General features: G+C 35.2%; 1 protein-coding gene across 1 annotated transcript; it reads left to right on the top strand.

The window, feature by feature from the left end:
• The first annotated feature begins 400 nt into the window (after nucleotides 1-400).
• On the top strand, nucleotides 401-9412 carry LOC149793798 (uncharacterized). Its single transcript, XM_089966462.1, has 3 exons — nucleotides 401-654; nucleotides 5531-5836; nucleotides 8678-9412. Exons 1-3 carry the CDS (start codon nucleotides 582-584, stop codon nucleotides 9040-9042), a joined length of 744 nt encoding a protein of 247 aa, XP_089822588.1. The 5' UTR covers nucleotides 401-581; the 3' UTR covers nucleotides 9043-9412.
• Nucleotides 9413-13871: the final 4459 nt, after the last annotated feature.

Genomic DNA, 13871 nt, shown 5'->3' with positions numbered 1-13871 from the left:
CTCCATTATAAATGTGATGCTGTCATGACAATTCACACCTTTTGATGATGTTTGGTCAATGACGTAATTGATAGTAAGTATACAGCCATTATCCGTTTCTTTCAAAACATATTGTGCCTGAAGTATCATATTGCTAATGCGAAATGTACAGAACAAATTTATACGCGTCGATGGCCTTTCTGTTGCAATTCTCGATACATACATACATACCTTTATACATACCTACCTACATACCTACCTACATACATACAAGACAAAAATAATCTTGTTTCAGAGGTACGCATATAGCAGCCAGTCTCTCTCTTTCAGATTAGTTTGTATTGTGCTTTTGTTGAATGCTAGACAATTAAACAAATGTGTTATGTGTGACATAATGTTACATAATAATAATTATTTATTATGTTATTCTTATCAGGACTGTGTTGCTCCTGGCAAGATGAAATCACAGTTGTCATCGTGGAACCGTTACTTTATCTGGCAGAAATCTAAGACGAAAACGCTATAAAACGCAGCTATTGCAAGAACCATCACGATTGTAGGCGATCCAGACGAAGAAGACATTATTTTAAAGACAAGACAAAATGAAGATTAATGCAGCTGTCACTCTGCTCTTTCTGGCAAAGTTGTCTACAACCTATTGTCAAACAACAAAAGGTAAGCATTCTCACTTTGTATATGTCTTAATCTTATTAAGTGTATGACCTGTATACATTTAATCATTCTGTCCGATTTGAGGACTAAATCTATCATTTCGATTAGCTGTACATACAGTAAGTTTAAGAGACTTGTTTCATGTATCCTATGTACATCAATGTCATTCATTTTGACCAGGTTCCATGCATTTTTCTGTCACGACATGTATTTTCTCTTACTTCTTTTTCCTGTTTATACATATATGTGGCCATATGGATGTATTTCTTTGTTTAGAATTTGGTTGATAAGTTGAATCATCGTCATATTTTGAATTTTTAGAGAATCAGGACTCTTATAGCCCATATATCCTGTTAGAATGCGGTTAGGCTATATTAATTGCAAATGATATTTCATAAATATATTGTAAAGGGACAGGAAACACTATGGAGTGAAACAGACGAGTCAATATTAAATTAGTACCAATTGTTACTCTCCTGAATTTGAACAATGATTTAATATGGATCCCCATATATGTAATCTACCTCTAGCCTAAATCCGAACATTGCATAATAAAAGTTAACGTGGAAAATTGCAACGCAGCTGGTGTGTGACAGTCCATTCAGCCAGAAGGAAAAAAAATAATTCTTCGTCGTTTTCGCTTATTGGCTCCGGTACCCTTGTTTTTCTATCAAAGCCTTCCGTTGTATTTTTTCCTCAAACTAAGTTCTTTTGCGTATAAAATTGTACATCTCTGATGGATATCCGATAGCCCTCGACCTTAATATGCTTTCCTGTGCCATTTTTATAGACTGCAAAAATCACTGGTCATGGTCTATAGTTCTATACCATTGAATTTACGAAAGAGTTACAAACATTTCTCCTAAATAACTGTTTACATGATCAGACTGGTATTTTCAATAATGCAACTCTCACATTTCTTGTGGACATTACGAATATCACATTCATGCCTCTGCTGGTTTGAGCGTTTCATTTATGATTCGGTAAAGTGAAGCGTCTACTGAATGGGCCTACATTGTTTGTTTGCAATCAAAGTAGTTCATAATACACGATACTATTTTTAGACGGTCGTGTCGTGCAATTTGCAATATGGAAAAATACTGCACCATTCTGACAATGTGATGTTAACGAAGACAAACATTCTGTATATAATAAAGCTGAGTTACATTATGAATCCTACAATATTATTATATTAACACTTAGAGACATAGAGCAGAAACAGAAGAGTCAGCAACATATTAACATTGACATTGGTCCAGGATCTTGAACATTTTTCTCTGTCGAATTTCTTGAACTAGTTTCTCTTCTTTGAAATCACTGTAAAGGAAGTATAATACGTATCAAATAATATTGACTTCTTTGATGTAGATAAGTGTATACAAGTTTTCGTCTGTAGAATACTACTGACAAATAATGATCGAAGTGTTGATCTCAAATCTGGATGAAATCGACATGCCATGACAGAATGATACCCATCTTGTCTTTGGATGCAATCATACAGAGTACATATGCTTTCATCTGCTGGTATTTTATTATCTCTTATACTTTCCATCATTTGATAGAGAGAAAAGCATCAAAGCCATTCAGATGCATATCTGAACAATTAAGGAAGACAAATATTAAGTTAATATTCAATGTAAAACTGAATTATGAAATGTTTTTAATTGATTAGCATTTTATTAATTCGATATGCCCACAAAATATTATTGTGGCAAGTTATTCAAAAAAACATTGCTTGAAGGACAAATTAAAAAGCCTTCTGCGATCTACACTTATCCAAAGCCATGCCAATATAAGGTTGATTGGACTTTTGAGACAAGTTTTTGTTTGTTTTTTAAATTGTTAAACCGTACTTTATAAAATATTCATGATGTGCAAATACATAATGGTTGTATCTTTTCAATTTCAAGCGGTGTAACCCCTTCACAAATCTTTTCAAATTTGTTTTAGCCAAACTATGAAGCATACGATGTGATCCTGATGGTTTAACGTCCCTTTAGTTTATATCCAGTTACCTTTTTGACCGCAACTAAGAAGTGAAAAATTTTATCTTGTCCTTAATCTCATTATATTCTATAATATATACAACATGAATTCCTTTCTATACGTAACCTCATTTGTCATTATTCTACCAGTAGCCTAAGTGCTTAGAGCATACGCCTCGGATGCTGGAAGTAGCGGGTTCGAACCTCAGCCGAGTGATATTAAAAACTTGCAATAATGGTACTAGCAGCTGCCTCGCTAGGCGCTTTGTTAAGAGGTCACTGTCAGGACTAGTCGGCCTGGTGTCAGGATAATATCAGTGAGTGGGACATGATGCTACATGTCTGCAGCATGATCCCCCAGTGCTAACATCATTATAAATTTGTTTATTCTTCTCTCTTGTTCCTCCAATTCCTTCTCCTCTTCCTCTCGACTTTCTCCAAATTCTTTCTTCCTCCTCGACTTCTCTATACCTCTCCTCCTTTTCCACTCTATCCTCCTTGACTCCTTTTCCTCCTCCTCCTCGACTCTACACCAACTAGACTTGTCGACTCCGACTGCTCTGCTATGCTAACGTCCGTCTCCCCTCTTAGAGACTCGGGAGTCACTGAACCGGAAGTTATTTCCCCCAAACAGCTTCCTGTGAAAACACAAAAACGGTAAAATCTTTTCCTAAGCCCTCTCATCTCACACTACACCCAGCCTATCATCAGATAACGGCTATTAAATTTCTTCGGTCAAGCATTCATTCTCATCGAAATACTCATACGTACTTGTATGGTAAAACAACGTCGTATTAAAAGCATGACATCAATTACTTCTCATGCATACATCAATAAATTTCGTCACATCAGTACATATTCCTGATCCCATTATACAATACAATATCGCAACAATCGGACGCATTTCTTTGCATTACAACTCGTACAAAGTACATAAATATTCAAATATCCATGCTGTGATATATCCACACATCCATAATAACAAATCTTATACACTTCAACCATTTTCCAAATTCACAATTCAAACATGTGTAAATTTTAACATATCACATGAATAAATGCACTAGTTTCCAACGAAGTAACCTATTAGCGAATTTAAAAAATTTATCCTGATCACAAGCTAACAATCTACATAATTCTCTACATAATACTCAATTACATTTCTCAAATACGCATATAATTTAAACGCTACATGAGTAATTTATACATACTATAAGAACCTAGTAATTAAGTATACATACTACACGTAATTACAGTTACGATGCCGTAATATTCTTCAAAGATCGAGCAAATAACTTACTGACCTTTCATTAAAATCTCCTAAGTTTTCCCGCCAAATTACGAATGGCTTTCTCGGAGTAATCCTATTTGCTCAACAATCATCTTCGAAGAACTAATTTTTGCTTGTTAGTTAGAACTTATAATTCGGATCGAAATTGTTATCACAGCCTCCGTCTCAGTTCCGATTGGAATTCGCTTTGATTCGATCCAATCAAGCTTAGCGGACAATATCCTTCTCGCTGTCTGTCCATGTGGGGACGGATTTAGAACACGCCCCGTTCATACGGGTTCCTCTAATCTTTGGACAAAGTTGTAACACGAAGGTTTGAAGCCGCTCGATCTAACGCTTACGCCGATTCAAGATGCGGTAACTTGCGTAAGAGATTAACTCTAGCCTGCGGCATGTTCAGACATCAAATAGGGCTTGTAATAATAATACCTTAATTTATGCACGACTTACGAACTGGGGATGAGCAAACGTGACAGATTGCTATGCAATAGTCACAATACTATATATTTTCCTTACTACGTGCTAGCAGTACTACCCTTTTACAACCTAGATTCTTTCATGATTTGTCTCCATCCTACCGAGTCTTGTTGAATTTATTTGCATTCGTTGCTTTTGCTTTTCATTTACTTTCTTTGATATTTAACTGCTTTGGTATCTAGTGTTATTTTTATATGGTTTGATAATTTATTTTGGAGTTCTCGCCTACTTATGTTTCCACGATTCTCGTACAATTCCTTAGAAGTGGTTCCATGGCCGAACTTGTTGTCTATTGTAAAATAATTGTTGCACACGGTAAATATCCATGCTTTATTTACTCCCGCATTAACTGCGTATTAAAAATGTAAAACACATTTCTTTTTTTCTACAATGTTGATAATAAGTACATACCAGTACTCTTTATTCTTTTCATACATGTTGTGGCATGTCTCTTGCTTCTAGCATGGAGCCAATTTCGTAACCTGATTAGTTCACTTCAATCACTTCTATCCACCTGTTCCAAATCAATATCGTTATAGTTCTTCCTCTTCACGACCACTTTTTTTTTCTTTATTTTTTACGTCTGCTCTCTTACGATTATTATTGTTGTTATGGTAGTAGTAGTAGTAGTAGTAGTAGTACTAGTAGTAGTAGAAGTGATAAATATGATGTTGTTTTTGATCGTTTTGTTGTTATAAACAAACTGTGTCAGTATTCATGCTGGTTGATAATTGTGTTTGCAATTTTGATGTGCCACCGATACCTTACACGAATGGGGAATTACTCCACAATTTTCAATACAGTAAGTGACACTTCGTAATTTTTTTTTTATTGATAAACCTTTCAAGATTTCAAAACTTGCGAATGTTTCATTCATTTACTCATTCTACTCTTCATTATTTATTCCCCAACAATTACAGATTGTCGGGATAAATCTGACGATAGTTACAATTATGTTATAGCTAAACGAATTTTAGCGTATCACTTCTTTTCCAAATTTTAAATTTATTGTTCAAAAGTTATTTAAATTAGTTATCCACTTGATGACCCGATCTACTTGGTTATGGACGAGTAAGGTACATGATAAAATGGTTCCTTTAAACCCGATTTTTTCTTTTTATGTTAGACAAATTTCAATGTTGCATCGGTAAGCAGATGAGTATTTCCCTCCAGGACGATGTTCCGATCATAACTGGGAGCGTCCCTTATGTCAACATTATGGAACGTGTCAACGGCAATAACAAAACTGTCTGCGATACAAAAATACTATTGAATGCCACCTTCCAAAGGATCAGCCAAGATGACCAATGCCAGAGCTGCACTAACCAACCGAAATGTGGCAACAAAATGCTGAGAATCGACCTCTATATGGAGCCTATTAAGACAGGGTTTTCCTTCCATGTTGGTGACAGCAGAACTAACAACGGACATAGTGAGTATACTTTATTTTAGAATTCTAACCCAGGCACTAAAGATGATAAAGCACTCACGTACACCTTCAGTATGAACTTTGATGTATTCGAAGTAAGTAGTATACAGATCACAAGCTGATAATACTAATAATAATGTGGACTTTGTATAGCGCCTAATCTTTAGAAGCTCTAAGCGCTTTACAACATTAGACAACACCTAAAAGATAAAAAACATAATAATATTATTACAAAAACAAACACCATGACATTAGAAAAACACTAAAAGATAAAAAAACATGCTGAGAATATTTCAGTTAGGAAACATTATTAGGTCTTTAAGTTTGTTCTTGCAGTCGAAATAAGTGAGTTTTGAGAGCCCTCTTGAATGTGATCACTGTGTCTTTGTGTCTAAGTTCAGTTGGCAATTCATTCCACGTTGCTGGGCCCTGGTATGCAAAAGAACGCTGTCCATATGACTTTGTTTTCATAGTGGGAATAATGAGTATACGATTGTTAGAAGAGGAGCGTAAGTATCTTGCTGGAGTGTACACATGGGTGAGGTCAGATAGGTGTGTTGGACTAGAGTCCGACAGTGAAACGTAGCACAGAGAACAAATTTTGTGTTTGATTCTGGATCGAATGGATAGCCTTTGTAGGGTACAGAGCAGCGGGGAGGTGTGCTCTGATCGTGGTACTCTAGACATGATCCGAGCAGCTGTGTTTTGAACTTTTTGAAGTTTCTGGAGTAGATACTGAGATGAACCAGACAGAATTGAGTTACAATAGTCTAGTCTTGAAAGTACTAATGAACACACAAGTGTTTTAGTGGCATCAACTGAAAGATATTTGCGAATTGTGCCGATGCGTGTCAGCACAAGATATGCAGCCTTGCATATGTTCATGACATGTTGGTGCAATGTGAGAGTACTGTCCAGAGTAACACCTAGGTTTCGTACTGATTGTGTGAATTTAATGTTGGCATTGCTGATATTTAATGATTTAGGTAAAGGATGTGAATAAGAAAGTCTTTGTGTTGTGATCAGAATGGCCTCAGTTTTATCATCATTCATCTGCAGCTTGTTACAAGTCATCCATGATTTCACATCAGAAATGCACCTCCCTACACCTTGGATGGTAGCATTAACTTCAGTTGGGTGGCTAGATTTAGGTACATTATAAAAATATAAGCATAAAATAATACTGACAATAAGTTTTGTACCCGTTTAGTAAATTACTAGTATTTTATGAATTAAATGTGTGAATGGCGGATATATATATATATATATATATATATATATATATATATATATATATATATATATATATATATATATATGTGTGTGTGTGTGTGTGTGTGTGTGTGTGTGTGTGCAAATAAACGTAATAGCTAATGTCATAGGCTTTGATTGCCACCATTTTCCCTAGATATTCGAACTTGGCAATGCAAATGAACAGTACAAATATTATATGATACAAGGAATTAGTAAGTGGTACAAAAAAGAAAAACATTGTTTCAATTCATTTTGATGAAGAGCTGAGTTTCCTCAGTGAACTATAAATTACTTTCACACACACACACGCACACAAACATAAAGACATACACACGCGCGCATGCACATTAAGAGTTGCATGCGAGGAATAATACATCTTTAATGCTTGCATATTAGTACAAGGAAGCAAACTTATCCAGAATAGTGAAGACGTATAAGTAATGGATAAGTCACTCAAAATAAATGAAGAAATAATTATGCATCATTAAAGGACTGATTCTTTATGAATACATCAAACAAGGTGTGATTTAAGCGAATAACGCAACTGCGTTATGTTGCATTCCGTGACCTAAGAATTTGCATCATTGGGATGAGGTTAATGTCGATGGAGAAATGGTCTGAAAAAAAAAAGACGTGAAAATGATGCATGTGAAACTCATGACCTAGAAAATGTTCGAGTTCTTGCCACACTGGTATTATGCCTTTGTATCGGATATGAAGGCTTCATTCGTTTGGGCCATTAGATAAGTGATATTTAACATGGTTTTCAGAGTAGGCTTACAAAATTTCAAAAGTGTCGACACAACACGTTTCTACCTGGAAGAGAATATTGTGAACGTTTGCATTTATTTGCAAGTCCACTGAAATAGCGACGCATAATTAACTTGGATGAAAGAAACTTTTTTGTTTGAGTTTCTACTTTTCACCACGAGTAATTTGTTGCACTTTTCAAACGTTTAACCAGTTAACTTTATCTTTAGGCACAACGTTTGTGTCATAATGTACAAACAGACGGAAATGGTTTTACCAAAAAGATATTCTCGCTTATTTGAAACCAAATATCGCTATCAAGTGCACGTTTTGCATTTATATTTTGGTTGTTTGTCTTAGGGTAGGGGATTGACAAGCATTGGCGGTTGTCCAATTTAGATCATAATATGTTATGTATAAATGATGAAAAGTAATATTTTTGTAAAGTGTTTTGACTATGGCAAACAAACTATTTGCGGTGAAAATAATTATAAATAGCGGAAAGAACGCTTTAGCAGCAATATACATATATATATATATATATATATATATATATATATATATATATATATATATATATATATATATATATATATATATATATATATATATATACATTGTTTTGTACCGCTTTAAACCGGTTTGAAACTCTTTCAGAAGAAATAACCGATTTTATAATAGTTTTCGATGCCTAAAACATATTATAAAGTCAATGCAATTTTCAAATGAGCAATTTTGTTTGACGAAATTTCTAGAATAAATATCGAGGCCGTTATCTCAAGATGAAGACTGGATGAGAAATTCAGTGATTGTAATGGTTACTTTGTATTTCTTCTGCAGAAAAGGATGACAACACACAAACCAACGACGCAGAGTTCCATTCTCTAGGTTACGAACACAGGCTGTACGGCCATGACAACTGCGCTAATATGTCCAAGACAATGGACGGTCTTCTGAGTCCCAATGTTTCCTTGGTTACCATCTTCGTCGGCAATGAGTTTATCCGGGTCTCCAATGACCATGGTTACGCTTATGAGAGCTGCTCAAAATGTTTATTTGCTCTGAACGGACAGTCTGATTCGCGGGGTTCTGTGAACGAAAACATATTCATTGGCCTGAATCGAGTCATCAATGGTCAGCCAGACCGTGTAGGAACAGGGGTTTGCAGTGCTCTCATTAGTTGGGCCTGTCCGTGGGGCTGTTAAAGTCGACATAATGCCTTAACGAAGCTCTGTTATTGTGTCCTATTCCTCTCGTGATCTTAGAAATTAAAGTAATTAACCATACCACATATTTCCAAATTGCTTTGATTTATGGTTAATCATATGTATGCACAGAATTAGCTCAACAACACATCTCAGGCTATAGTATCAACAAGTTTACTTATTTCCCTGCATTTCTGAGGAAAATGGTTGGGCTGTTGGCAGAGATAACTAAATCATATATTGATAGGTCTTGTAAACTACGTTTATGTTGCATGATCATTTCGACATCTTTTTATATTCTGTTAATCCCTAAATTTGATTTGTAAAAGATAATGAGATATAATTCTTTCTATTAAATATTTCAATGATAGTATATTTTGATTCGTTATTTATTCACTCATCCTCGCTTATAAAAATCAGAAAATGAATAATACTAAAAATAGTATTAATTATGCGGTCACGTGGTACAGAGTAATAATAATAAAGATAAAGAGCATTGAAACACATGAATTGGGTGTCGACCACTAACCAAAACACAGGACAGTATCGGGAATAAGGAAGAAAGAAAAGTCGTCCACAGTGTCCTTAAAAAGCGACAAAGTAAACAACCAATGAATTCCTAGTTTACTTTTCCATCATACCTGAAATCTGCTCATCTAGGCACCGAGTTTGCATGAGGCGAATTTTTATTGATATTGCGTATGGATTATAATTCATTTTTTTACATTATTAATCACCTTTACACGTAAGAGTCCAGTCTGGATAGCATGCACAGTTAGCGAGTTGAATTTGAAAGTGAACCAATCAGTTCAGGTTTTTGAATAACGCTTCTCAACTTTGGGAAATTCTAAACTCAAAGTTTGCATCCGGATCATTAATAAACCACGTTCGAGAAAATGCATTAGACCCATGTTTCTGAAGCAAGCCAGGTATTTCGGATCAAATATTTAGACATTTCTCTTAAGTTTGACTTTCAGAAAGAGAACACGTACCCATGTTATACATACTGGTTCGAATCTATTTTAGTCTTCACCATTGTTTAGAAGCAGCTTTACTTTTTAAAGAAAACCGACGTTTATTTTTCTTTAAGGTTCTGTGATTGTTCACCAAAGTTCTCCTTCGAAACACGTGCTTTCCTGCCACGTTCACTCAGTATGAATTTCGTTTAAATTTGATTAATTCCCTATAACCGAATAATCCTGATATATTAATAGTTGTGTAATTAGATATATACAGTTAAGGAACACGGTTTTCATGAGTGACTGTAAGTTGGGTACGCATAATTAGCTTACTAAAAGTATATTTGCTAAGGCAGCAGACATCGAACGCGATTCCATTGGCAAAAGGTTATGTAAATAAGTTCATTTTTCAGGAAAATATTTCGTCTTTGTCATTAAGAGAGAAAGAACATTCGGGGCAAGGACCAATATTTCGGTAGCATTGTAAATGAACTACTGATCAGTCAGTTATCTCCATATAGTCGACGGCTCAGTGGCCTAGTAGTTATAATGTCCGCATTGGATGCGGGAGGTCGCAGGTTCTAACCCCGGCAGAGTCATACCAAAGACGTATAAAAAACGATACTAACAGCTGCCTCGCTAGGCGCTCGGCATTTAGAGGTTTAGTGTTAGGACTGGTCGGATGGTAACAGGATAATGTGACTGGGTGGGACATCATGCTACATGTCAGCGGCATGATGCCCCAGTGCTAGACATCATTTTAAAGTGTCACACTGCAGATATCGCAGAGATATAACTGAATTGTTATTTTTTAAAAAAATACGTTAAAACTATAAATCACCCCACCCACACACACACACACCATCTTCCCCTAGCCAAAGTTCCGATAACCCTATAAATATCCTTGGCTTATCTAGCAGGTATTTATGTGCTTCGGGTCTGTGAATTTCATTGGATACGGCTTCAAGCCTCCGCATCCAATCAAAAGTTGTGCGTGATCCAGACAAAGGGAGGAGACAACTTGAACGGACTGATAAACAAGAAAGTTTGCAGTGCCGGTCCGTGTTTGCACACATACCTTTCATTCAAATAGACATGTAATGGCTTCCCTCTTATACATAGTCATAATTTCGATGTTAAACTTAGAAAGTATCCTTTCTGGGTCAATTGCCATCAGCGTTTTCGGCCTATATACAATGCACCACGCTATTTGTTAGTTGGAATTACATACAAAGGGAGACAACACATGAAATCCAATAGATGTCGCTAGGACAAAGCACCGATATAGCTGTTCAGTCCGTCAAGGTGTGGAAAGGGTTGGAACCTTGATGAGCTAAGATGACACCCACAAACACACTTACACACTCTACATATAGCCAACTGTGCTCAGATCAATTTAACCCGACAATATCAGGCAGCACTACATAAACAGTAAATACACTAATGCAAATACGTAAAGATATTGAAACATACAGTAGTTTTTGGATCAGATGCATTTCCATCTAGCCACTTAAAATACAATCAGTTTCAGAGAACGTACTAATGAAAAAAGGCAGATACGGCGTATCATTTCAACGTGCGCTGTACGTAAACAAATTAGATCTAGCCGATCAGTCAAACAGTTAAAATAACATGAAAGTCAAATAGTTAAAATAACATGAAAGTTCTACTGTATTCTCCTCTACTATTTAACATTTTCATGCAGGCCCCATTACTAGTTATCAATACAGAAGATAACACAAGGTTTACCAGGAGGAGAAGTTTGCAGGAGACCAAGAAAGGAATGTGTTAGCGAAGGCAAAATGCGAGAGTTCGTCATGTATCTTAACAAAGTCTTTGTTGTTTCTCTCGCATGGTCTATCTAAGAAATATATGAATAGGATGTCAGAGAAGAGACTTTATACATAAGTAATTTCCAGTATTTAAGCCTAGCATCCAAGGATATTTTATAGAGCACAACTGAGTGACAGACACAAAGGAACTTTTGAAAATACGAAAAGAAACGTTTAAGTATATATATATATATATATATATATATATATATATATATATATATATATATATATATATATATATATATATATATAAAGTAATATACAATTTCAATAAACAGCTCCAGTGTTCACTATCTATCTATCTACTATCTATCTAGATTGATATCTAGATTAATATCTTTTAATTTGCTTAGAATATCTTCCAAGTCAGTATAGTGTATAACTAGTATATAGAGTTGTCATTATATTTAAAAAATGTCAACCATGTTGAAATTTAGTATAGGTGTAAAACCAGACATTAAGGCACATAGAGTACCGTTCCGGTAGTCTAGTGGTTAAAACGTCCGCCTCGGATTCGGAAAGACGCAGGTTCGAACCCAGACCGAGTCATACCAAATATTTTTAAAACTGGTACTAACAGCTGCCGCGCTATGCGCTCAGCATTAATAGGTTAGTGTTAGGACTGGTCAGCCTGGTGTCAGGATAATGTGACATGGTGGGACATCATGCTAAATGTCTGGAGCATGATGCCCCAGTGCAAGACATTACTATAAAATGACAGTGCCAACATCGGAGCGACATGACTGAATAATTGTTAAAGCTACATTAAACATGCAAATCACACAGACACACACAGTACTTTACACAACTTCTAACTAGATCTTTTATCGCGTGAACATTATCAAATATGACTCAGTACAAGAGATTACATACAAGTACTAACATGTATGTTTTAATTATGCATGTATGTATGTGCATATGCCTGTATGTATATGTATATATCTGCTATTCAATGATACCCATATATATATATATATATATATATATATATATATATATATATATATATATATTATTGAATATCGCTGAAAATACTGTTATTAATAACAATAATAATAACATATTATTATTATTACTATTATTATTATTGTCATTGTTATTATTATCATTATTATGATTATTATTATTATTATTATAAAGCATAATTTGACAGCTCATCATATTTTTGATTTTAAAAAAATCTTCATTATTTTCTCTATCTCGAATTTCAGATACGACGCCTCTCTCTCTCTCTCTCTCTCAATTTTGTCGTGACCGCCCAACCTAACCACAACTACGTCCAAAGCTTTAGTTAGTTCCAAGCGATATAATCCTCATTAGAATATTTCCAGGCCTTGTTCTTGCCTTGGGATGATGATTCTTTCCAAGCGTGTGTCAGCAATTTAAAAAAAAAATGGATTTTTACATAGGTGTTCTGTTTTGACTGGGATTAATACTAAAAAGTGAGTGTTCTGAAATAGTTAATGACATGGGTCAAAAGAAGACGGAATTCACTTACCATCTACATACAAGGATCAGTCGAAACAAATTTTGTAATTGCTAGCGATAGTCCGATATTCAGAAATGATGGGAGGGTGAAAAATTCAGTATGAAATACGACCCGGCCCTGCTGATCTCCGCTACCAGTTATGTCAGAACAAAAAAGCGGAGATTTATTCGTTCGGTTTACTCAAAAAAATACAACGCGTCTACACTTTGTGTTTGGTATTAGATTGCTTGTATCTTATTGCGCGAAGTTTATGAAATGTCTGGGCGTGGATTGTATATTGTATTGGTCTTGTTTGTAGTTACTCCTTGTCTTATATATTAAGTATTCGCTCTGTTCAGTGTTAGATTTATTCCATATTATTAGGTTTATTCCGTACCGTTCTTGTCCATTAGTAAACCCAACGACCAAAAAGAAGTGTTGTAGTTCATCAATTCTCGCAAGATATTACATCCGCACATAATATATAAATTATTTTCATCGATATGCAAGTGCTATATGTGAAATTAATTATTGGTTCTTACATCTAATGCACTTCAATATCGCGGG

The sequence above is a fragment of the Sinohyriopsis cumingii genome, chromosome 8, assembly GCF_028554795.1.
Source record: "Sinohyriopsis cumingii isolate HCF-2022 chromosome 8, ASM2855479v2, whole genome shotgun sequence".
Taxonomy (NCBI): domain Eukaryota; kingdom Metazoa; phylum Mollusca; class Bivalvia; order Unionida; family Unionidae; genus Sinohyriopsis; species Sinohyriopsis cumingii.
This window is presented reverse-complemented; position numbering and strand designations above follow the sequence as displayed.

What these genes read in the sequence shown, in the direction of transcription:
- LOC149793798 (XM_089966462.1), top strand. Translation starts at nt 582, where the DNA reads ATGAAGATTAATGCAGCTGTCACTCTGCTCTTTCTGGCAAAGTTGTCT. An exon ending in CTATTGTCAAACAACAAAAG is followed by an intron (nt 655 to 5,530) that starts GTAAGCATTCTC and finishes TTTTTATGTTAG; the next exon opens with ACAAATTTCAATGTTGCATC. An exon ending in CAGAACTAACAACGGACATA is followed by an intron (nt 5,837 to 8,677) that starts GTGAGTATACTT and finishes TTTCTTCTGCAG; the next exon opens with AAAAGGATGACAACACACAA.